General features: G+C 44.3%; 1 protein-coding gene across 2 annotated transcripts in view; it reads right to left on the reverse strand.

Moving 5' to 3' along the window:
- The window catches only part of CORIN (corin, serine peptidase), a 144,498-nt gene extending 124,321 nt beyond the window's left edge, over positions 1–20,177 (reverse strand). Inside the window, exons 1-2 of one of the 2 annotated variants that reach the window (XM_057431072.1) lie at positions 19,834–20,177; positions 1,491–1,635 (exon numbers count right to left, since the gene is read on the reverse strand). In XM_057431072.1, the coding sequence (XP_057287055.1) occupies positions 1,491–1,635; positions 19,834–20,109 (421 nt within the window). In that variant the 5' untranslated portion in view covers positions 20,110–20,177. The remainder of the gene's footprint in view (positions 1–1,490; positions 1,636–19,833) is intronic. The other variant, XM_057431071.1, reaches the window with a different exon arrangement.
- Positions 20,178–22,871: the final 2,694 nt, after the last annotated feature.

A 22,871-nucleotide genomic window follows, 5' to 3' on the forward strand; every position in this document is an offset into this window, starting at 1 on the left:
CCAGTTTTAGACTTGGGTAATACCATCATGTCTTATTCTTCACCCTACAGGAATAACCGTGACTTAAGAGGATACAGTCCTGACTTTTGCTGTGTAAGTAGGATCAGAACAGGTCCCATTTCCCCAGAGGATTTCATACATTTTAATGAGTGCTATGTGAATACATGCCTCAAGAGGAGACTGAGTAGAGCTGACGTAAATACACCTGCTTTTTTATCTGCTTTCTCACCAAAGAATGAAAATCTAGGGCAGAAGATATGAAGGATACAAATGGAATGCTGAACATAAGGAAAGTAAATTTAATGGCATCATATTTCCTAATTGCCACACTTATTTAATCTTAATCCACTTCAGGCTGTTCTTAGTTGATACATCCCAAGATTTACTTGTCAATCATGACATTGACTAGCTTTCAGGTTTTTTCTTACTTCCCTAATTGAAGCTAAATGAGAAGAACAGGCCTACAATGTTTTGCTGCAAATCCTTTACAGACTGAATCAAGAAAACAGATTTAAGTTGTCTTGATTTTGACAGTGCTGAAGGTGATACTGAGACATGTTTCATTTCTTCCTGTGCTTGGTAACTGTTTGACTGTATGATGTGCACTGTTGGGGGTTTAAAATTGGAAAACAGATTTATATCTATATAGCTCATATATTACATCACTTTTTACAGATGTGCTTCTGACTTACTTAAAGAAGCTTAATTAGAAAATATTCTCATTAACAAAAAAAATAAAACAAGTAAAAATCCCAGCAGCCCTCAGCATTGAAAGTAGATGACTTTTTTACTTTTTTTTTTGTCTGAAGAATTAACGCTTTAACCTAGCATTACTGTGTTGCTCATGTTGTAGTCGAAGCAATGTAATAACAAGATATGTCAGCTTCTTTACAGGCAACAAAGGGAAGGCTTTTTAAAAAAAATTCTAATAAATGATTACCTGTCACTTCCGTAACAGACACAAAGCTAGTTAACAGACTAACGTTTTCCCCTTAAGCAGTAACATTCTGTAGGCTGTTCAGAAAGATTTTTATCGTTAAGATGTTCAGAAAGGCTATTTATAAATTAACTTTCACCTGAAAATAAAAATTAGATTTGCACATCAGTGTGTAACATAAAGTGATAAATATTCAGTTCCACTGACAGTGATCTAAAGTTCTAACATAAATACCTTTTTCTACTTGTAAAATGACTGCTGAAAACCACCTACATACTACATGCTCAAGGTAGCATACTCTTCAAAAATCTACTTTAGGAAATTCAGAAAAGGTTTCTTCTTCAGCATCTTGAATACATTTTAAATATATAAATCTGAATAGCACATTTATTTCTCTACAGAAACATTATTAGGTCACTAAGTAGATTAGTTAGGTAGGTAGATGTGCTAAAATATATCTTTAATGTCCACAATTACATTAGCACTTGAGAATGGAGTCTCAGTTTTAGTCTTCCTGATTACAAATGTGTCAATTTACTCAATTAGCACTCACCTACAAAGGTAAGCAGGATCACCAACAAAAGGATAAGGGCACAAATGCACGGAATCAGTATTAGGAGCAAAAGTCGAAGGAACTTGGCAGAAGCCAGTTTCTGAGAGCAACCATCCCCCATATTATCTTCATCTGCTCCTAAGACCTGAAAAACAAAAGAGCACAATTCTATCATTCTGGTGTCAGTCAGTAACTCAATAACAATCTTCCCCATTACACAAAACAGCTATATGATTTAAATATATGCTATAAATGGCTTTTAGATTCTTCATTAAAAGTTGCATGTAAACTCTCTTTTTGGTAGACAACCCAGTGTAATCCATAGAATTTAGTTTAGTTCACCCAATACCCACAGACTTACAGCTTCATTGAAATTTGGGAACATTTCTGATGAACTAGAAGTTGGATAGGCGTTTCATTGGGAAAAAAAAAAACAGCATAATAAATTCAAACAACAAGGCTAAACACAGCTTATTTCATACTTAAAAATAAACCACTGATAATTATTCAGAGCTCCATATTCTTACAGGGTATCTTTTAAGGAACCAAGGAACTATTATAATCTTTGTTCACAATAGAAGTGATAAGGACTGTCCCACTTACGCACAATAATGCTATCTCATTTTTTAAGTACTTTACAAAATTATAACTTACCACAGTATTCTGTAGAGTTTACAACTAATAGTTTCTGTTCTATAAATGCAATTTAGAATAATGGAGAATTGAATTCTTTTTGAATTCAATTGAGCTGCACAAAGTACAAAAATTCAAACCTTTGCAAAAGCCTAAACATGTATTTAACACACACAGACGCTATGTATATGCAAAATGGAACGTCATTTTAGGAGTGGTGGCTATGATCTCCTGTACTGGAAAAATGCCATACTTATTAAACAGAAATAAAAACAACATTCCAAATGAATATTTAATAGCAAGATTGAAACTTGTATTATGAAGTTAAAACACCTTTATTCAAAATTGACTAAAAATAATTATGATTTTCGCTATGATAAGGTAAAATTGGATGCTAGGATTATTAACCGCAGACAGTGTCTTCCCAAAGGATGACTAACAGTTTATCCTCGTCGACCGGAAGGTCAATCACACTGAAGGTGGTTGTGACAGGACACAAGAGTATAAATGCATCGGTTACCCTGACAGCCTTTCTCCAAGGAACCTCAAGAGACTGATATATATATTATTAGTTTGTAAATGCCAGTCTCTGTGGGTTACCCCTTTGACTAGCTCTGCTGGAAGTGCCTTTCTGTGAAGAATAGGTTACTAGACCAACAGGCACAAATGGAAGTTGAATTCTTTCTTCAGGAATTGCTGCACAAAGACTAGATCTACACCCCACACATACCCTCACTGACTTCACTGAGAAGCCTGCTGGCATAATGGGATTTATAGCATTATTTTCCATCATTCCACAATGTCTCTTGTTCCAACATGGCACAAAGACTATTTGAAAGGAAAACTTCCTTGCTCATAGTATCAGAATTATCATCTATTTCTGAAAACCCTGGTTACTAGACATTGCAGAGACTGTACAGACAGAAGTTACAGAAATTGCATTTGGGCAGTTTTATGTACCTTTTCTAATACTGCCAAGCATCACATGTTATCTGACCTCCTTGGGACACATCCACTGCAGTGTCCCATATGACTTTTTTTGCTACTTTTATTGTTCAAAGACCAGATAACATTGCAAATGCATATGGTACCAGCATGGTGTGAGGTGCTAACAGCATCTCACTTGATAAACTTCTTCCCATTCCAATGATTCAGTCCCAACACCATCCTGCTACTGGGTTTATCTAGCAAGCAGAATGTAGGTTGATGGTCACCTTCAAGATGATGGAGTTATCTGAACATCTGAAACAGCCAGCTCCGGGTTAGAGCAGTAAGAGTGGCAGCTCTGTACAGCTTGAAAAGTACAGCTTGGGTGACTTGAAAACGTCTGTAACATGATCATCACCATTTCCCACCACAAGAGAAAAATAAAGAATGTTGGAGAGTGTTATTTGGTTGTCAGAAGTGTTTATCTTAATTAATGGCTTATTCAGAAGTTGCAAAAATCCCAAGATTTAGGGATATTTCACCTAAATTACTGTCTTTACCAGCAATTAACAGCTCAAATATCCAGGCACAGATAATAAGGATTTAGGACCTAACAGTCACCTAAAGAAACATTTAGACAATCCTGACTTGAGTATGCAACTTCCTCCAGTCTGTATTTGCCTACATTCTCATGTTAAATTCCTCAAAGTCTGCCTGAAGTTTTGCTTGTGGCCACACTGGAACACAGCAGCTTAGCAGCTATTCATGGCAGGCTTCCTGAATTCCATGACCTTGGTTTGAACAGCCTGTATTAGGTCCCTTTGGGAGGGCTGAGTGCAGGTAACAGAGGAATAGCACAGATCTGTCATGAATACAGATCTCTCAAACACAGCTGCCATAGCTGCTTTTGAAAGCAGAGTCAAAAAGTAAAACAAAAAAGGCATAAAATTGCTCTTTCGAACAGTGCAGTGGTTACAGTGCTCCCACAGGAAACGGGGCTGTTGAGCTCAATTCCCTCTTCAGCCTAAAGCAATTAAAAATCAGATCTACAACTCAGCAGAGTACCACAACCACCTGAACATAAACTCCTGAATCAGTGCACGCTATCCCTTGAAGTCATGATATTCTGTAAAAAATACAGTTCTGCTGGGCCTGGTAATAGTGAGCAGGAGCATCTCTACACAGCCAACTGATGAGGGCACTCAGGAGCTGACTCTTAGTTTCTTCACAACAAACAAAAATAAGATCCAGCTCCTTTTCCTAAAGGAACCATTCCAAATCAAGATACACTTCTTGCAAACCCCAGGCAAAAGTGCCCAACTCTACCCAGTGCAATACAAGGTAAATGCTGACCCATGACTCCATCTAGAGTGTTCAATCCAGAAAAGAAAACTTATCAATAAACAACAAATTATATTCTCATAGAACTGAGAAAACACACAGAAACAGTATTCATTATCAATGGTTTTGACTCTTGTGAGGAGGTGATATTGGATGTTTTGGAGGCATGCGAGATTTATTTATCCCAAGCACAAGTGTGTAACTGAGAGCAGAGTTACCGCCACTGTTGTACAGATGCCTCAGTTAACCTAGGAGAAACATTACATGTGTGCCAGTGCAAACAGCAAGCTTCTCATGTTCCTGTTTCTGTAAGAATTTCTTTCTTAAGCCTATTGGCACTGTAGATACTACTTTTTGCTCATACTAAAGGAGAATTACAAACATTTTCCTTCTTGTCAACTCCTAAAAGCAACAATAACACTAAATTTTTGCACGGACAACTTACCACCACAGATTTTAAAAGGGACTGTTGTATCCAAATTTGCTTACAGTGACTGCTCAGGAAAAGAATGTTGGATTGCGGAAGACATGCTTCTCTAAACACCACGAATTGCTAGTTTCGTATAATAACAAAGTAAATATTTATACGCAACTAAACGGCACGTTTTATTTTTCCCTTCTACAGGAAAGGACCACATGAAACACACTAAACCTTTTTAAAATTACCACCACCTACTCAGCAAACATAATTTTTGCCAGTTTTGCCAGTTTTCCATCAGTAGAACACCTACATGACTTTTTTCCATCAGTTTCTGGGGTGAATATGAAATAAAACTAGAGGTAGTGCTAATGGTTCCTATATCATTAACGGGAATTTAATAAAATCTCCTACAGATAAAAATAAATGCATTATATACACCTATGTATTCCCTGATAATGATACTTCTCTTGCCACCAAATATGGTAATACACAAAGAATAAATGCTCCAGTTTTAAATGCTAAAGTATGCCAATGACATCTGCATAAACTTCATACATATTCTGTCCTCTCAATTATAATAAATAATGGAATTGAGGCACAAATAATGGAATCTTCAGGGAAAAAATGTACCTGTAGAAGGAGATAGGGGTGCTACACATTTATTAATTGGCTCATTTCCACAGGTTAGTGGCCAAGATAAGAAACAACTTCCCTCAACCCTCTCTGTAGTCGAGAGTTCCTCAGAATCATTCTCCAAGTCTGTAAGACTGAGGTGCCTTGTAGATACATGCTTATCTCCCTTTCCAAGAGAAGGGCAAGAAGACAGAAGCAGAATCCTTGAGGGCAGACTGAAAGAAACCAAGCTTAACTGCTGGAGATTTTGGCATAAAACAGATTTAGTACAGCACTGGACCAAACCATATTCTCAGTACTCAAAGAATACTGGGGCAAGTTCCCTTCCTACAACTGTTGTTAGAAAAGTCAATTCAAAAAGGACTTTTTTTAATTGAATACTGTGTGCACCATAGTTAGAAAATCTCAGTGTTCAGTTTTTAAGTCATTTACAATCACATTTTGTATTGAACAAGAATATAGCCAGAGTGCAGGATGCTAAAAAACATCTGCTAATTTCTCATAACAGCTAAAAAATTCTGTCCCTAATAAAATGCCTAAACTCACTGCTTACCTGAGCGTCGTTCTTTCAGCAACGATTGCAGTAAAGGAAATACGCCATGAAGTAACTCTGAGCTAATTTCAGTGCAGATTTTATAAAAATCCTAGCCTTATCCAGGACTGCTGGATTCAACTGCTCATAGCTGTTTATCTGAAACCACAGAGGCAGAAAAAAGATGGGGTGGTGTGTGTGTGTGTGTAATACAGTCCCATCTGACTACAGAAAGACTAAAAATTCATTAGACCAAAATTCATAGCTTATCTTGTGCAAGATGTGGGGAGAATATGATCTCATGGGTGTAATTTTAATAACATGTCTGTCATATTAAAGCACAGAAATGACAGATTAAGTTAAGATTTATGGGTGAAAAACCTATGGTAGCATACAATTTTCCTTTTAGACACAAAAAGTATCTAAGTTACTAGTCGATAAAACAGCCTGAATCACGGTATAAGCACCTGACAAATGTATCTCCTGCTGTAGTCACCACAAGGCTAACAGATTTTCTCCCAGTAAAGAAATACCTTAGGGCTAGCAACCTGCTGTCAGTATCTTTTATGCATGATGGGTTTCTACAAAGAAACGCAGAAGACAACTGCTGGATCAGAAGCATCAAAACATCTTGAACAAGCCATACACCAAAGTATTATGTAGTGCGTATGCTGGAAAGTGGAAAAAAAACAAGAAACTATTACCATGAAATGGCAGGAAGAATGGCATTAGAGGGCAGTAAACAGGTGGCTTTGTAGAAGTTCTCACACTGCCATTAAAGAATCTGCCACCAAGCCAAGCAATAGCTTGTGTATAGAAAGTATGTTAAATTAGGAAAACTATCTGCAGTTTCCATATCCTTGATGTTCCTCCTCTCATGCTGAAGCAGCGCTCTGTTGTCAGCTCCTGTAATTTTATCAGCTTTCATAATGCTGGTCTTAAAAGTCTAGATACTGGATTCACAATGACCATGCCAGGCATTACAGCTTTCCTTTCCCTGTAAGGGAAGATGGTTTCCAGTTACCCAATATTCAAATGCCTGAGAGTAATAGAAGCTACAGATACTCTACATTTTTTATCAGTTCTGTCCCATTCAGATGAAAATTTGGAAGTCAGCAATGCGCTTCGATTTGACTACTTTATCATCCAAAAAATATAACACCATGCTTTAACAGTCACTATAACAAGTAGAAAGTGTAAGATGAATCCTCCAAAGGTACAGGCAAAATCACAGGCTAAAAACAGGAACAGGCAAAAAGTCACTGGCAACAAGGTTTTCCACAGTCTTTCTTTTTCAGTGTTACAGGAATCAGAGAGCCAAACTGAAATGGAACAACTGATGAATGAATGTTAAAGCAGTATAAGAAATTGGATGCTAAACAGCTTTTGTCTGCAAATACAAGTAATACTCAAATTCCAGTGTACATGAATTGAAGAACAAAAAGTGCTGCAGTTATTCTGAAAGAAAATATTTCAATTTAGGGATTAAAAAAAAACAAGAAAACAAACAAAGCCCAAACCACAACCCTTTCATACAGCAAGGCAGCAAACATGAGAAGCATCACATGAATTGTTAGCTGCACAATGAAATGCACTAGTTTTTCTGATAGTTCAAGCTCACTGTAATCCTGTAACTTCCCCCAGGAAATTCCATTTCCTCAGACAAATTACAAATTGTTGACACAATTCATTCAAAGTTCATTTTGATGACCAGACCTCATTTCCCATTCATGAAATAAAATACTTCGATTTAGCCCTATTTTAACCTCTGAAATATAAATATACTGAGCCATCATACCAATCTGAAATACACAGTGATCCAGTAAGGGAGATGTCATATAAAGACAGGCACACCTCTCCAAAAGAAATACTTGGTGCTAGATGGCATTTCCAGCCAGATTCTTTTGGCTGAAGCAGAAACCTGAAACACATTTCTGACATAACATTTTCACTTAAAGTAAGCAAGTTGTAACTGTGTTGATGATGTTTCTTCTGTGTACAGAAGACACGATGTGTGAAGTAAGGTGATTTTGTTGTCATTCAGACTACCGCAGAGACCCACTGGCCACATTCTGTTGAGGTGACCTTTCAAGCATTAATCCAGCATGAGATGCAGTGTGGTAAAAATCCAAACCGGGTCTCACCAGAAGTCACCAGTTCAGACTAATGAATGTTGATGTGGTATTCTTCAATTATTTCACACAAATTTGGGGATCTTAACTCCTGACAATTAATTTCAGCAGTTTTGTGAGCCACTGAGACAACTTTGGAACTGGGAAATTGTGGAGATGCACTTGAGAAGCTCAGAAGGGACAAGGTGAGAGTCAGGTATGTCTCACTCAGATATGACAATGCAGTTCTGATGCTGCTCCAGCTTCAGTCTGAGACAGAGACAGCACTAAGTTTGCTGAGACAAAATCCAAACACAACCATGGTGTTCCAGTTATCTGTGTGTTTGAGACGCTGCACTGCTGCCTGCCAAGCTAGATCTCCTTTGCAGTATGCCTACAGTGCTGTCCAAACAGCATGACTGCAGACCTCTCAGACATAACCCACTCTTGCTTTGCACTTTCTAGCTGAGCTATGAACAACTACCCGAGCCACTGACACACTGAGTTACAGGATGAATGTCATGTTGCCACTGGTGTTACCCCTAAGAAATAGTTCAGCTGATGGCAATCTTACTGCAATTCTGACCTCTCTCTTCTTTATTATTAGCAGCTGGTAGCAAGGATGTATGATGTTGCCTTTCCTCATAAACTGCCATGGTTTAAGCCCAGCTGGTAACTCAGCACCACGCAGTCCCTCTCTCATTCTCCCCTTCTGCCCTGCTCCCAGCCAGATGGGGAGAAGAATCAAAAGAATGTAACTCCCACGGGCTGAGATAAGAACAGTTCAGTAACTAAGGTATAAAACACAAACTACTGCTGCTACCACCAGTAATAATAATGATAAGGGAAATAACAAGGGAAGAGAATACAACCTCTGACCACCCACCAACCGATACCCAGCCCAACCCGAGCAGTGATCTAGCCCTTCCGGGTAAGTGCCCCCAGTTTATATACTGGGCATGACGTGCTGTGGTATGGAATACCTCTTTGGTCAGTTTGGGTCAGGTGTCCTGTCTCTGCTTCCTGCTGGCTTCCCCTCCTCCCTGGCAGAGCATGAGACTGAAAAGTCTTTGATCATAGTAAGCACAACTGAGCAGCAACTAAAACCACTGGTGTGTTATCAGCATTGTTCTCAGACTAAAGCCTAAAACACAGCACTGCACCAGCTATTAGGAAGGAGAAAAACAACTGTTACAGCTGAGCCCAGGACAGTATCCACCCCTTATTCCATCGCATTCACGTCATGCTCAGATCTCACATTTTTCAATATACCTTTGCTTTTCGTCTCATATACATACATACACATACACACACACAAACACAAAGAGACAGCTATCATTTCTTAGTCCATTGACCATCCCTATAAAGTTCACTGAGTTCATTCAGTCCATTGTCAGGCTCCATCAGCGTTTCAGAGCAGGAGAGACAGTGTGCAGTGTTGGATCATTGCCTGCTGACACCACTGCTGAATTTGCCTGGTCACTGCTGAGATCATCTGGTTTCATCATTCTTTGTTGGAATGATGGTCGGAGGGAAGTCAGGGTCCCTCCTGGTGACTTGAGGACAGTACTGGGAGACTCCTGCTGCTGCTGCCCGCTTTTCCCATAACTTTATTCTCTGCTGATGATCATGACAGCATGTATCCTCTTTTCAAAGCCCAGAGGGGCAGAGATGGTGTCCTGGGTTAAGCGGTAACAGTCATTTTTTCTCCCTCTCAGTAGCTGGTGCAGCACTGTGGTTTTGACTTTCGGCCTGGGAACAGCGCTGATAACATCGATGGTTTTAGTTGCTGCTCAGTAATGTTTACTCTGACCAAGGACTTTTCAGTCTCAGGCTCTGCCAGGGAGAAGGGGAAGCCGGGAGGAAGCAGAGACAGGACACCTGACCCAAACTGACCAAAGAGGTATTCCATACCACAGCACGTCATGCCCAGGATGTAGAACTGGGGGCAGTTACCTCGAAGGGCTGGATTGCTGCTCGGGTCAGGCTGGGTATTGGTCAGCGGGTGGTGAGCAGTTGTATTCTCTTCCTTTGCTGTTCCCTTTATCACTATTATTATTGGTGGTAGCAGCGGTGGTTTGTGTTAGTTACTGGACTGTTCTTATCTCAACCCGTGGGAGTTACATTCTTTCAGTTCTCCTCCCCATCCCTCCAGGAGCTGGGTGGGGGGAGGAAGGTGGGGAGTGAGCGAGCGGGCTGCATGGGTCTGAGTTACTGACTGCACTTAAATAGTTGCCCACAACAGATGGGCGTCTAGCTTATGGGCTACAGAAGTGCTATATAGCAGCAACAGCATCTAATCGAGTTCATTGGCTGTTTTCACCCAAAATTAACCCCCCTTGAGGTACACATCGGCCTTCCCCATCTTCCCGCATTACCCACGAAATACACCAAGGTCCCCAAGTGAACGCAATCCCACAAGTGGACTTGCCTTTACCTGAAGCAGGAATAACCTAGACTGTCTTCCCCAGCAGATTCTTTCTGTGCACCACAAGAACTTTCTCTCCCTCTACAGTATGTAAGAGTTCTGATTGGGGTGGGCCAGCCCGTTTGGCAGATCCTCTGGTGCTGACCAACCAGGTGTTTTGCGGAATGAGTGTCTCACAATGTTTGAAATCTTTGGGGTTAACTAGTTTTAAGTTTCTAGGGCTTGTAAAAACTACTAATGAAAGTTTCAATAGTGCCATGCTGCTTTTCTGAAAACACCCATCTACCACTCTGACACCATTCTGACTACTCAGATGTTCACTGCATTGAGCTAAGCAAGTAGAACAGCAATGGCAAGTCTCTGTCTATACACTGCTGAGATTCACAACCCAACAGGCAGTGGAGTAACACAATACTTGCTTCAGGTTCCTGCTTAGCTGGGAATTCAATAAGCAGGTGCTTGCACAAGACCTATTAGCACCAGAAAGCAAAATCAAAAACCCTAAAAAGACATAGTTTAGGTGGGAAAAATTCTTATTGACATAATTTGTGACAATACAAAGATTTTGAAAAAAAAAAAAAACAAAAAACATTTTCAGGGCATGAAGGGAGACAGTCGGAGGAAAACCTCCTTGTAGAAACAGCCTCAACCCTGGAAAACGAAGAAAAATAAATCCTGTCTGCCCTGTGGCTCCCATTCAGTGTATTAATTATTGCCTGTGGAGAAACCCCATTAGAAGGCACATCCTGAAGAGGGCAACCAGACCTCATAATTTGGGAAACATTTTTTTTCTCTATTCATGCCAGATCAGTAGGTTTAGCCTTCTGAATTTGAAGGTGACCAGTACATCACATGTGCCATGCACATTACTGATTATACGATGACTTAACCTGTTTAAAACCAGAGACTTTCAGCGACATGAACTGAATGATAACTGGAATGCAACCTAAACAAATCGCAAGAATCTTCTCGGAACCATTCGTCTCCTTACGTTTCATGCATTTCTTCTTTTCTTTTTTCTTAATGTATAGATTATTCTTACACTACCCATGTCTTCCTAGAAGAAATCAAAACTTTGAATTTGAATGTGTACTGTTAACTTTACTAACATTTTTATGAATTGTGAACAAAATGATACTAACCCTTGGACCCAAGATAAGAGCAGCAGCAATATTTATCAAAGGAAAGGACATGATTTAGAGTCAAAGCAAAGCTTCAGCTGGATATTTATTTGTCCTCTTCCCAAAGATGAAAATAGACTTACACAATGTCTCACAGATCTATAACCTACTACCTATAAAATGTAGAGGTGACTCATTCATTTTTCAATAGGGTATCTCTTTGTTCAGAAATATGTCATCTTTGAACATTTGATTCAGTAGGAGAAAATAAAGAAAGAGAAGGCTATTTTTTGAAACTACCAGGCTATCTTGACAGAAATAACTGAAGAGGTGACTGGAGATTAAACCTATTCATTATTGTCAAAGTTACAAAACAAGCTGATACAGAAAACTCAATATTAAATGAGTTAACATGGCACTGATATTGGTGTACATGTTTGACTATGATGAAAGGTTTATGGATCACATAAGGATTTGTAGGATAAAAACTTGCAACTAAGTCACTGAAACAATAAGAATTTGGCAAATTATTTTGTAAAAGAAGAAAAAAACAACTGTATTTATAGCTAGGATTACTTGATACAGTTGTCCTCCCTAGAACAGATGCCAGTTTTCCTCCCATTCACATTTTCTTTGGAAATATCCAAAAGTCACATAATTATCCTATCTATCATGAGGAAAAAGCAAATGGAAACCATCTGGGTTCTTAGCCCTTCCAGAGCACTAATAACACTATTGCATGTACTCTGACTTCATAGGGAGAAGGAGAATTGTTAATAACTTCTAAGCAGATTGAATAATTTCAGACTTCTTATCCAGCCTTGTCCACATGCACAACAAATTATTTAAATAGCTACTGACTCTACAGTTCCTGATCCTCTTTCAGATATATTATCCACTTGGAAAATATTTGTACATGCACAGAGCTAGCATTTTCAAACATAAAGCTGTCTCTCAGCAATGTCTGTCCCTGAACACTGTGAAGGCAAAAATGCACAGCCTGTTAAAGCAAGGTGGGCTCAGCCATCTGTGTTTCTTCCTGAAAATGCAAAAATGCAGGAGATGAGCCTGACAACTATAGCATGTTCTGCTTCTATAATCTGCAGATCCCATTCATTCTGGTAAAACTCTTAACATAAACAAAATAATCCTCCCAGCACATCTGACACGGGAAGCAGGAGCAATGGAAGAAATCTCCATGTCATATCACTGGCCCATGGAAATCCAGAGCAGACATAACTGTGTATTACAGATATATGCTGTATTATTGAATGCAAAGCTGCAGGTCTGACAGACCTGGGATGGAAAGGTCCTCAATGCTACCAGGGTTTTTATTTCCAAGGGAATGCACTGACTACTTTCTGAAATCTAATGACATGAACAATGCAAGGAGCATGTAAGTAATTTCTTACTGCTTCATTCAGAAGCAGCAAGGGTAAAAAATGCTCTCTTTTCCCAGGAAATGCTCCCTGAGTTTGAGACATTCTCAAGTAACTTTCAGAAATATGGATGTGACAGTACAGGCTATTTGGAAACTAGGAGCTCTTGAGGTGACAAGCAATTGCAATTGCTCCGGGCAATTACTGTTACTGATAAATCACTGTTAAGTTAAATCTCTCTGGTATCAAGCACAGCAGACATGGAAAACTCTTGCAAACTTGTATTTAAAACACTAGGTTCGCTATATGGCAAAACTGACTGTTACAAGTTTGAGGAAGAGAAGAAGGGAAAGACAGACTTTGACAATCACTGACCAGCTGGACCCAAATCACAAGTACCATCCACTGAGCATTGATCTTGAACTCTCTCTGAACTACAACACATGACTTGGAATAGATGCAGTCTGATGCAGTCCCAAAGAAGAAAACTCATGTCTACTTTCACTTTCTTTCCCGTAAGGACTGGGTGCAGATGACTTCAACGTTCAATACAGAAAGTGCTTCTTTTGCAAGAAAAAGTGAGCCCTGGACTACAGCAAGAGCAGTAGCCCACAGGAGTATGTGCGATAAGTCACCTGGCAGTCTTCTTTCCCACAGATTTAGAAGAGCTGTCCCCCATGAGCTATTCTACAAGGAAAAGATTCTAAAATTGCCTCAATTTCAGTGTCCTCCCTGGAAAAAAAAAAAAAAAAGGAAAATAAATAAATAAATAAAATAAGAAAAGCAATGTGTATTGATTTAGCACATATGCAAAGGATGGGGTCCCAGAGAATGCATATTCTTGTGGAAAACATGCTTTGCAACAAGGGGCAGGGCTTGAATAATCAAAGCATAAACTTCACTATTTCAAAGCAGCACTGACAGTATCTGATTTTCAGCCTCTTTTCACTTTCTATTGGGCAATGCACTAAGAACTATCTTATCCTGGCAACAACACCAAAAAACAGATAAACTGTGTGCCACTCAAAGAAGTAGATGCTGTAGGGGTTCCACTCTAATGACAGAGATGATGAAAAGGAACTGAAGGATGGCTGGACTCATTTCATCCCTTCAGGATGTGGGGATCAGGAAAGATGGACATGAAAGCAGGCAACCACAGAAGTCAGCCATGAGCAAGCATACTTTCCCAAGCTGATGCTATAATGAGGTAGCCACCATTTCCCTGATTACATGGACATCTATACTGGGCGTAGGTGACAAATTGTTGGCGATGGGGGGACTGCAGGCATGGCCCCCATGAGAAGAGACCAGGGGCTGTCCATGGCCAGTTCCAGCTGGCTCTGCAGCACAAGACACAGCTGAGCCCATCAGCAAAGCTGGCGGTGCCTCTATAAAAATGTATTTAAGAAAGGGCAAAAAACAGCACACGAGCAGAGAAGTGGGAAAATAGTGAGAAACAGCAGTGAAAACACCAGTGTCAGAGGAGAAACAGGTGCTCCATGGTGAAGCAGATATTCCCAAAAAGACAAGCACATGGAGGATCCACACCAGAGTAGAGGAAGACTGAGAAGGAAGGAGCAGCAGAGAACCACAGTCCTCCCCTGCGCAACTCATTGCCTCACTGAAAGGCCACAGTGTTTTCTGCAGCAATAACAAGATGGAAGAAGAGTGAAGCTAAACCTAGGAATAGCAGAGGAGACGTGTTTTCCCCAAGTGTTTTAATGCTTGCTTCTTTTGTTTTTGTTTCAGAATCTTTAAATCAGTAATTAAGTATTTATATTAACCATCAATAACCTCATTTCCTCCACAGCATTAACTGGTCAGCAGCCTCCCAGCCTTTACCTTGACCCAGGAGCTTTCTTTTCATGGCTCTACTTACTTTCTCCTAGGTCCCACAGGACGGAGTGGGGCGAATGAGCAGCTGTGCAGGTGCTTGGCCACGAGCTGAGGCCACCTCACCACCACACCAGAGCAGGCCCTGAGGGCCAGGAACCACATACTTCAGCAGCAGAAGGCATAGTAGCAGCCAGACAACACTTTCTGCTACCTATGTTGCCTTTAACCTCCAGCTATTCAAATTTTACAGGTAAAACAACCAAAAGTAGCAGCATATGCATAATTAAACAATTATGAGCATTGTTTTAAACTATAGAGGCTTGAAACCACAGCTGAGGATAATCTATCCCTTCAGGGGAGCCATCTTCCACACAAGGAAGGCACAGGATGGAATCTAATTCAAATTTCAGGGGCAGCAAGATTCTCATCTCTATTTGAAACAGCAAGCTCTTGCTTGATTGTTGTCTCCTTACTGTTTTTACATTTAGGATAATAAACCATTATCCCTAACTCTTTCGTGTTTGCTGATTAGAAAGACAAGCGGAAATTAAAATCCCTGCTTGGAAGGGAACTATCTGTTCCTTAGCGGAACAGCAGAAATGAATTATGCTTCCATCCAACAGTTAAGAAAGGAGGAAAGAGTTCACTATTAGGGTATTAAAGCACACATCGATCTGGATGCGGCCGGGCCTCAGGCACGGCGGGAGCCGTTAGAGTGAGGGAAGCGGTAGGCGCCGGGGCCGGTGCAGCACCGAGGGACACCGGGCCCGGCGCTAGGGCCCGGCGCTAGGGCCCGGCGCTAGGACCCGCCGGAGGGGCTCCCCGGAGGCTCTATTTTTACTCCGGTATTTTCTGCATTCAGACTTTCCACTGCAGGCGGCCCGGGTCAGGGGATCCGCTTTGCCGGGGGAATCTGACGGGTCAGCCCAACAGCAGTTATTTATAGAGGGGCGGGGGGCAGAGGAAAGGGATGCGAGCGGCATCATATTCGTCTGTCGCGGGGCTGCGCACCGGCAGAGGCACCCACGGACAAGCCCCACCGCGCCTGTCCCTCAGCACAGCCGAGCAAGGCGGCTGCGACGGGAGAGCCGCAAGCGCCGCGCCCCGGCCGCTGACGGGCTGGGGAGAGGGGACATTCCGGGCCGGCCGGAGGACACAGCGGCGGCGAGCCAAGGAGGAAGCCACCAGGCAAAGCCCAGGAGCTCTTCGTTCCCTCTTTTCCCCCCATTTTTCCTCATGCAGCCTGTTGGGGAGCGAGGATTCACCTCACACACATACTAACTACCCCAATACAGATCCCTGCAAGTGGATGGGGACTTTCATGCTCTCTCACCCTGGCTGAAGCTCATGACAGTTCCAGATGAAAATGCACACCCTCAGATGACAAAAATTGACCCTGGAGGGTTAACTAGAAATAAAAGTACAGAGGCAGGGAGGGCAGTCAAGCTGAAGCCTATCTGGCCATGTCTTCTGAGGTTGTTCTGTGTGTGAAGTCCTTTCTGTGGAGGATTTAACCTTTCCTTGTCCTACTGCGACATCTGCCACTTCATGAGGAGTTACCATCCACCTTTCTCCCCTAGCGCTGAAGAACTCTACATACGCAGCCTGCCATTTATGAGGTCCATTTCTTTTTGTAGGGAAGAAACTGAGATAATAGAAACATCAGCCTTTTAAACTGTAATCAGACTGCCCCCTCAAGTGCTGGTGCTTAGCTGCTTCATCCTGAAGGTGTTTTAAACTCAGGAGGGTCAGGCTACCACATTTTGACAGGCCTAGGCTGCTTCTGCAAGTCTAGAACTGCCCTGCTGCAAGCAGCCTAACATCTGCCCCTGCCAAACCCTTGCTGGCACTCAGAAACAGGACATTCATCTGGCCTTATCAGCTCTGGCCAAGGATACCCGACACGCTTACAGGATTCGACTCTTCCCACGCAATGTAGCAGTAGCCGACATCTTTAAAAACCTTATCGCAGCAGGAGATTGTGCCATTGTGTTTAACTGCCTCATGGCACGCTGTTCAGCCTGGAAGCAGGTGACTTGGTATCCATGGCCTTCTGGTGCAGGTGGGGCTCTCATTTCTTAAGGAAGTGCCTGTAGTACTCCTATTGTGCCTGCTGTATTGGGGTGGCCTCAGTGTGGCAGATTCACAGAGCCCAAACACCCACTAGGCCACAGTGATGGAATCATCATCTTCTCATTCCTGTATAGGAGCTTACTTGGAGTTCAGCATCTGTTGGTTAGAACAGTTGAGTAGCAATAAGAGCAGGAGACACCGAGTTTCCTCACCAGGTGCAACCATCCCAACATTCCCTTGCCTTTTCCACCTTCTCTTGGATGGTTCCCCTGTTCCACTGCTAGTAAATGAGATTTCTGTCTGGGTGCTTACCCACCTCACCCTCTGCCCACGCTCGTCTGGCCATGCAAATAATGACAAGAAATTATGTCTCTGGCAATACATGAGCTTTGTGTAATGGCAGGACAGTGATGTTCCTCAAGGGAACAGAGTGCTAAGACCTAAACATGTATATTGGCTTAGCAAAAAAAAAAAAAAAAAAAAAAAAAGAAAAAAAAAGGAAAAGAAAACCAACAAAAAAAGCAGCTCCTACATTCAAGTAAGCCTTTTAAAATAATTACTGGCACTGCTAACAGTGCTGGCTTTCATCTGGATCTGCAGGCATCATCTAATACATAATTAAGATCTAAACGATAATAAAGGTACATTAAATTGCCTTGTGTGCATTGCACATTTTACAGAACACCTCCAATAGTGACACATTTCAAAACATTTTATACTCTTGATTCATTGTACACTCAAGTTATCTACCACAGGCACACAGTCAAGTGCCAGCAAAAATATCTGGAGAGGAAGCACTTTCTTCAGTGTTTTATAGTCCCAACTCCAAAAGATGGAGGAAAATCCTTGTTTTGCCCTGAAAGTCCCATCAGACACCAATGGGACACCATCAGATCACAAGCTGTGATGCGGCCAAGTGAGCTGTGCTGCATGGCTCACCACCCTGAAAGCCCCCTTAAGTATAACAAGTGCTGGTGTCTTCCTTTAAAACACATGCTGAGAGACAATTTCACGTGAGGCTGAAGGGTCCAGCTGGCCCACTGGCCGAAAAACCTGGCTGTCAGGCACTCTAAAAACAGCTGATGGGGAATGGAAAGGAAGTCGGGAGCATTTCCTTTCTAAAGGAGGTTTGGACATTGCTGGGGATTGTCCTGCCCCACCCCCCAAGGAGCCCCCGGCTTCCTATGGAACCTCAACGTCCAAGACACTGGGGAAATGCCACCAGGTTTTATAGAGACACTAATTCTAGAGTGGTTCTAGAATTCCTTGTGTTATTCCTGTATTGTTGTTTGGATCACCTCAGTAATGCACCAATCCAGCACTGTGTCACAGCGTCCGAGGACCTTAGAACAGAGATCTTCAGCTAAGGCATCCATTATAGAAACAAGACTGAAGAATTACATTTTAGTTCTGCTGACGGGTCCATCTTTTAGGAGCACAGGAAGGGTGTAAGCAGCCATATGGAAAAATCCATTCCCGCATTTTTACTGCTGAAAGCTAAGCCTTCCCAAGAGATGCCGGGAATGCATTAAAAGCTCTTGATCCCGCTTAAGAGTTTCACCATTTCAGCCAGACTGCTAACAATTTAAAATAATGGTTAATTAATTAATCGTCTGCCATGAAACGCGTCCAAGGAGGCCGCATTTGAAATCTAATGGAGCAACGGTACTGCTGGAGTGTGCTGCCGTATTTACAAACTTGCGAACCCCGCTGCTGTGACATTCCGGACCGGTGTGACGGCGCGGGAAGTTTCGCCGCCCTCTCCCCCGGAGCCACGCACTGAGCTCAGCAGCAACCCTGCGCGCCCACCGCCGCTCCGGCTCTGCCCGCAGGCGGAGGGGGGACAGGCAGCCCGGGGCTGAGGGGCTCCGCGCCGGCACCACCGCAGGGAGCACCTGCGGCCCCGCCGTGCTTCCCCTCTGGCAGCGGGGACACCGGGCAGGCACCTGCTCCCCGGGCAGACGAAGTTAGGCAGACAGGGTGTGCGCTGGCACACTGGGAAGACGCGCGCTATCTCCTGCGAGGGTTAACCACCCGCTCTGTGACCTCCCGTGAGTGGCGGCCAGCGGTAGCACCCGCCGGAGAGCCGTGGGAAGGCGTCCCTCCACCCGCCCGCAGCGTGCATCCTAGGAGAAGATAAAGCCAAGGCCTCGCTGCCGCCGGGGGCAGCCACCTCGCCGGGGACGAGGTCACGGCGCTTCGGCCCCCGGTGAGGCTGCCACAGCCGTCCTGCTGAGGTCGAGCTCAAACTTTGCTCTTGCAAATCGTGGCCGGACCTGTTGCCGGCGGGCTCGGCGCAACTCCCCTCCGCTCCTTTCAGCGCCCGAGCATTAACAGGCACACCAGACCCGCTGATCGTTGCTGACTTCGTGAAAGAACCGAAGCGAGGGTGCTGATAAGCTCTTCACGAAACGCTGACAGCGACCGGTTGTTAACTGCGACTTACCTACATCCTGTGCCCCTGAGCTCCACCGTCCGCGGCGTTCTGCCCGCACAGCCGCGCAGGTTTCCACAAGGGAGCGCATCGGTACGCCTCCACCGCGGCTGGTTGGGTGCGGGCAGTAACTTGCCCGCCAGGCCGTGCCGCCCGGGATCCCGGCACCGTCCGCACCTGCGAGCCGCGGGCCCGCTCTCGCCACAGCGGAGTGCAGGGCTCGCCGCTTCTCCGCCTGCCCGATCAACCTGCCGCTCAGCCCCGCGGAGGCAGCGCAGCCTCTGGGCAGCGCGCGGGGTTGCCCGCCCGCCGTCCGCGCTCCCCGCCTCCCGTCCGCCACCCCGGCACCCAGCGGGGCTGGCCCCTGAGCACGCTGCCCCACACACACCCCGCGGGGTCGCCCTCGCCAGCCGCCGGACCCACAGCCCCGCGGCGGCCCCACTCGCGGAGGGAGCGCCCTCGGGCTCGCCTTACCCGGTTGGCGGCGAGGACCTGCCGGTAGCGCTCCTCCTGCGCAGGCAGGGCAGGGAACTGTTGCATGGAGAGCATGCCCTGCTGCCGCTGAGCCCTCTCCACTGTGGCCGCCCCCCAACCAGTCTCTACCTCTGCCTTTGAGGAGCCGCGGCCGCTCGCTTCCCGCACAGGCACACTTGCGGGGCGGAGGGGCTCCGCATTTTGTGTGCTCGGCAGACTCCCCCTCCCCCCTCCTCCACCCAATAATAATAAACCTCCGCGAGAAAGCCGCCACATCCCCACCCCTTTTGCACACAAGGCTCTGCCCCTTGGGGACAAGCTGAGAGACAGCCCACTTGCTAATTTCGCCCTTTTAGCCATCCCCCAGGGAGGGCGGATGAAGGGCTTCAGGTACCAAGACCAGCCTCAGCCAGGGATGACGGGAGGGGCAGAGACCCGCTGGGCTCGCCTCTCGCACTCTTCCTTTGGCCCGCCGGAGCTGGGCCGGGGCTGTCCCCGCCGCGCTGCCGGAGAACAGCCCCCGAATGCACGCTTTCGGCTGCGGCTACCCGAGGCCAGCCCAGCTTACGGACCTGGCGCGTTCTGGCCAGCCGAGCCGGAGCGAGAGTTAGGGCGGGGACGGCGAGTCCAGCCGTCCGCGGCTCCCGGGAGCAGGGTTTCTCCCTCTGGACGCTCTAAAGCGTTACGGTCACGCAAAGGCTTTCGTTGCACCCCAGCGATGGAAAGTTTCACGGGTACAGGGATCCAACGCTTTCCTGCGTAGCGCAGCGCTTGCCTTGCCCCAGCCGATCCTCCCCCCCTGCACAAAGAGGGCCGAAAGCGGCTTCAAGGGCTGCCTCCGGCACGGCAGGAGCGAAGGGGAAAAGGCTCCGGTTCGGCCTCCCCCCCGGGCCAAGCCCGTCGCGCCCCATCCCTCCCTTGCGAGGAAACACCTGCCCCTCCCCACATCGTCGGTCCTGACCGCGACCGAGCCAACACCGGAGAGGGAAAGGTGTTGCAAAGCAAAGCTCGTACGCCAATCAACAAATACCGCTTGGAGCCAAGAATGACAGAGCAAATCCCCCACCCCACGAGCCACCGGCTTTTAAAAGCCCATTTAGCTGCATTTGTTCCCTCTTCCTTGCATCTGCACCCAAAGATGTCCGGTCTGACTGGACCCAGGTGTGTGTACATCACTAAGCACGATCCAGTCAGCACAGTAAGCATGGTTAGTGGGTGGAACACACGCAGTTTAGGGCCCTTCCAGGAGCCACAGAGCGCTACCACTGGCACCTCAACTGGGTTCTGCAATGACGTTTGTAAAACAGGCTTGTGGTTTTTGCTGTGCATGGTTTAATGCTTCTGAAAGGATAAAATGTGAGTCAGAAAATACCCCAAAAATGTGAACCAGCACCTTGACAAGAATATGGCTCCTGGTCACCACTCCCAGCTATCAGTGGGGACGATAGCCCTTGTCTACAGTTTGTTTATGTATGTCTATGAAAAACACTTAACGATAGTTATTTTTCCAGCTATCTTTATTTCCATACCTTCAGATTTAGGTCGTTAGGTTCTGCTTGTGTGCAGACTTTGAAGAGGCAGAGGCTGGGTCCTCTGTGCTCCTGTAGTGCCACTGTACGTAAGTAACTCATGCTCCTGGAAATTCAACCCTGCCTTTTTTACCCAACCCAGCAAAGTCCCCTCTGGAGGAAATCAGTGGTTTTGTTCTAAAAAGAACTGCACAAACAATAGGAAAAGCATGGGAAGAGGCAGAAGCGAGAGCATTTATGCAAATCTTCAAATTGCTTAATGTAAACCAACACATACTGCGCTACAATGCTGCTAAAAAGAGGAATCAAACTATAATGCCTTAGTTATTAAGGTATTTTACAGAGATTAGTTAATCCTGTCAAAAATTACAGCAAGAACAACTGAAAACTGAAAGGCAAAAGGGGCAGTGCATGGCTCAAACGGCAAAGCCAGCTTGGCCTTGCATGGAGGATGTCTTCTCTTCAGCAGTGGAACCATCAATTCCAACCGCCAAGCCAGCATTGACTTCTAAACTCACGCAAATTTCCTCATTGCAGGAGCCATTCAAATTGCAGTTTCCCCAACTACAAGAGTCAGCCTCAGCATACAGCACACAAAGCCTCAGTTGAGCTCTGGTACTGTTGGTAATTTAATGGAAATCTCTGCGTAAGAAACAATTATTTAGATTAAATAATACTTGCTTGAATTAAGCCCTCAGAGTATGACTGATTTCCACACAGCTGCCATTTAGCCTACCTTGTGACTGACTTTAATACATCCCAGAGCTCATACTGCTGCACTGTCCATACCAGAAACTTGTTCTCTGGTAGCATGGCATACAAACATTTTAGTGCAGAGTCCAAAAATTCATTAACATGTAACCATTAGTGGAAAGAAGCAAGCATGTCTCACTATCTTACAATTAATTTGATTTCATTTGATTTTTCTTTTACCTTGCATTTCCCTTCCTAGTTAATGCAGACTGCTACAGTATCTTTGTTTTGTGATTTTCTAGAGTGATTGATTTAATTGAATGGTAAGGGCAGACACAAATACAAATTTACATTCATGAAGCAACAAAAAGGAGTGACTTAAGTGCCCATAGGTAACAACTGCAAACAAAGCAGAAGAGGGATATCTGAACTGAATGAAAATGAGGACAAGGCCCCCCATGGGCTGTCCACCCTCCACCTTAAAGCACACACCAGAGAGCAGCTACCACACACCAAGCTTCCACTGCCTAATAAATCAGCTATATTTCCCCATTTGAGGCAAAAAAAAAAAAAAATCTACTAAATCCATTCCAATTTGTTTCATCTTAATCTACTTCCCAAACCAATTCTTGCAATTTTTTATGAGCAACAACATAAAGGTACATGATCACCTAATTCCAGCATTAACCTGAGCATTAACAACTGTCACTGCCAAAGAAACATGCCCGAAACTTACGCTGCAGTTATGTCAGTTACTATTACCCAGAAGTCTGCTGCTTTACTACACCAGCATTCAAGAACAAACAGATTTCCAAC

This window comes from Pezoporus wallicus, unplaced genomic scaffold (genome assembly GCF_028554395.1).
Source record: "Pezoporus wallicus isolate ANWC-B61680 ecotype Strahan unplaced genomic scaffold, APGP_CSIRO_Pwel_v1 contig_7684, whole genome shotgun sequence".
Lineage (NCBI taxonomy): Eukaryota > Metazoa > Chordata > Aves > Psittaciformes > Psittacidae > Pezoporus > Pezoporus wallicus.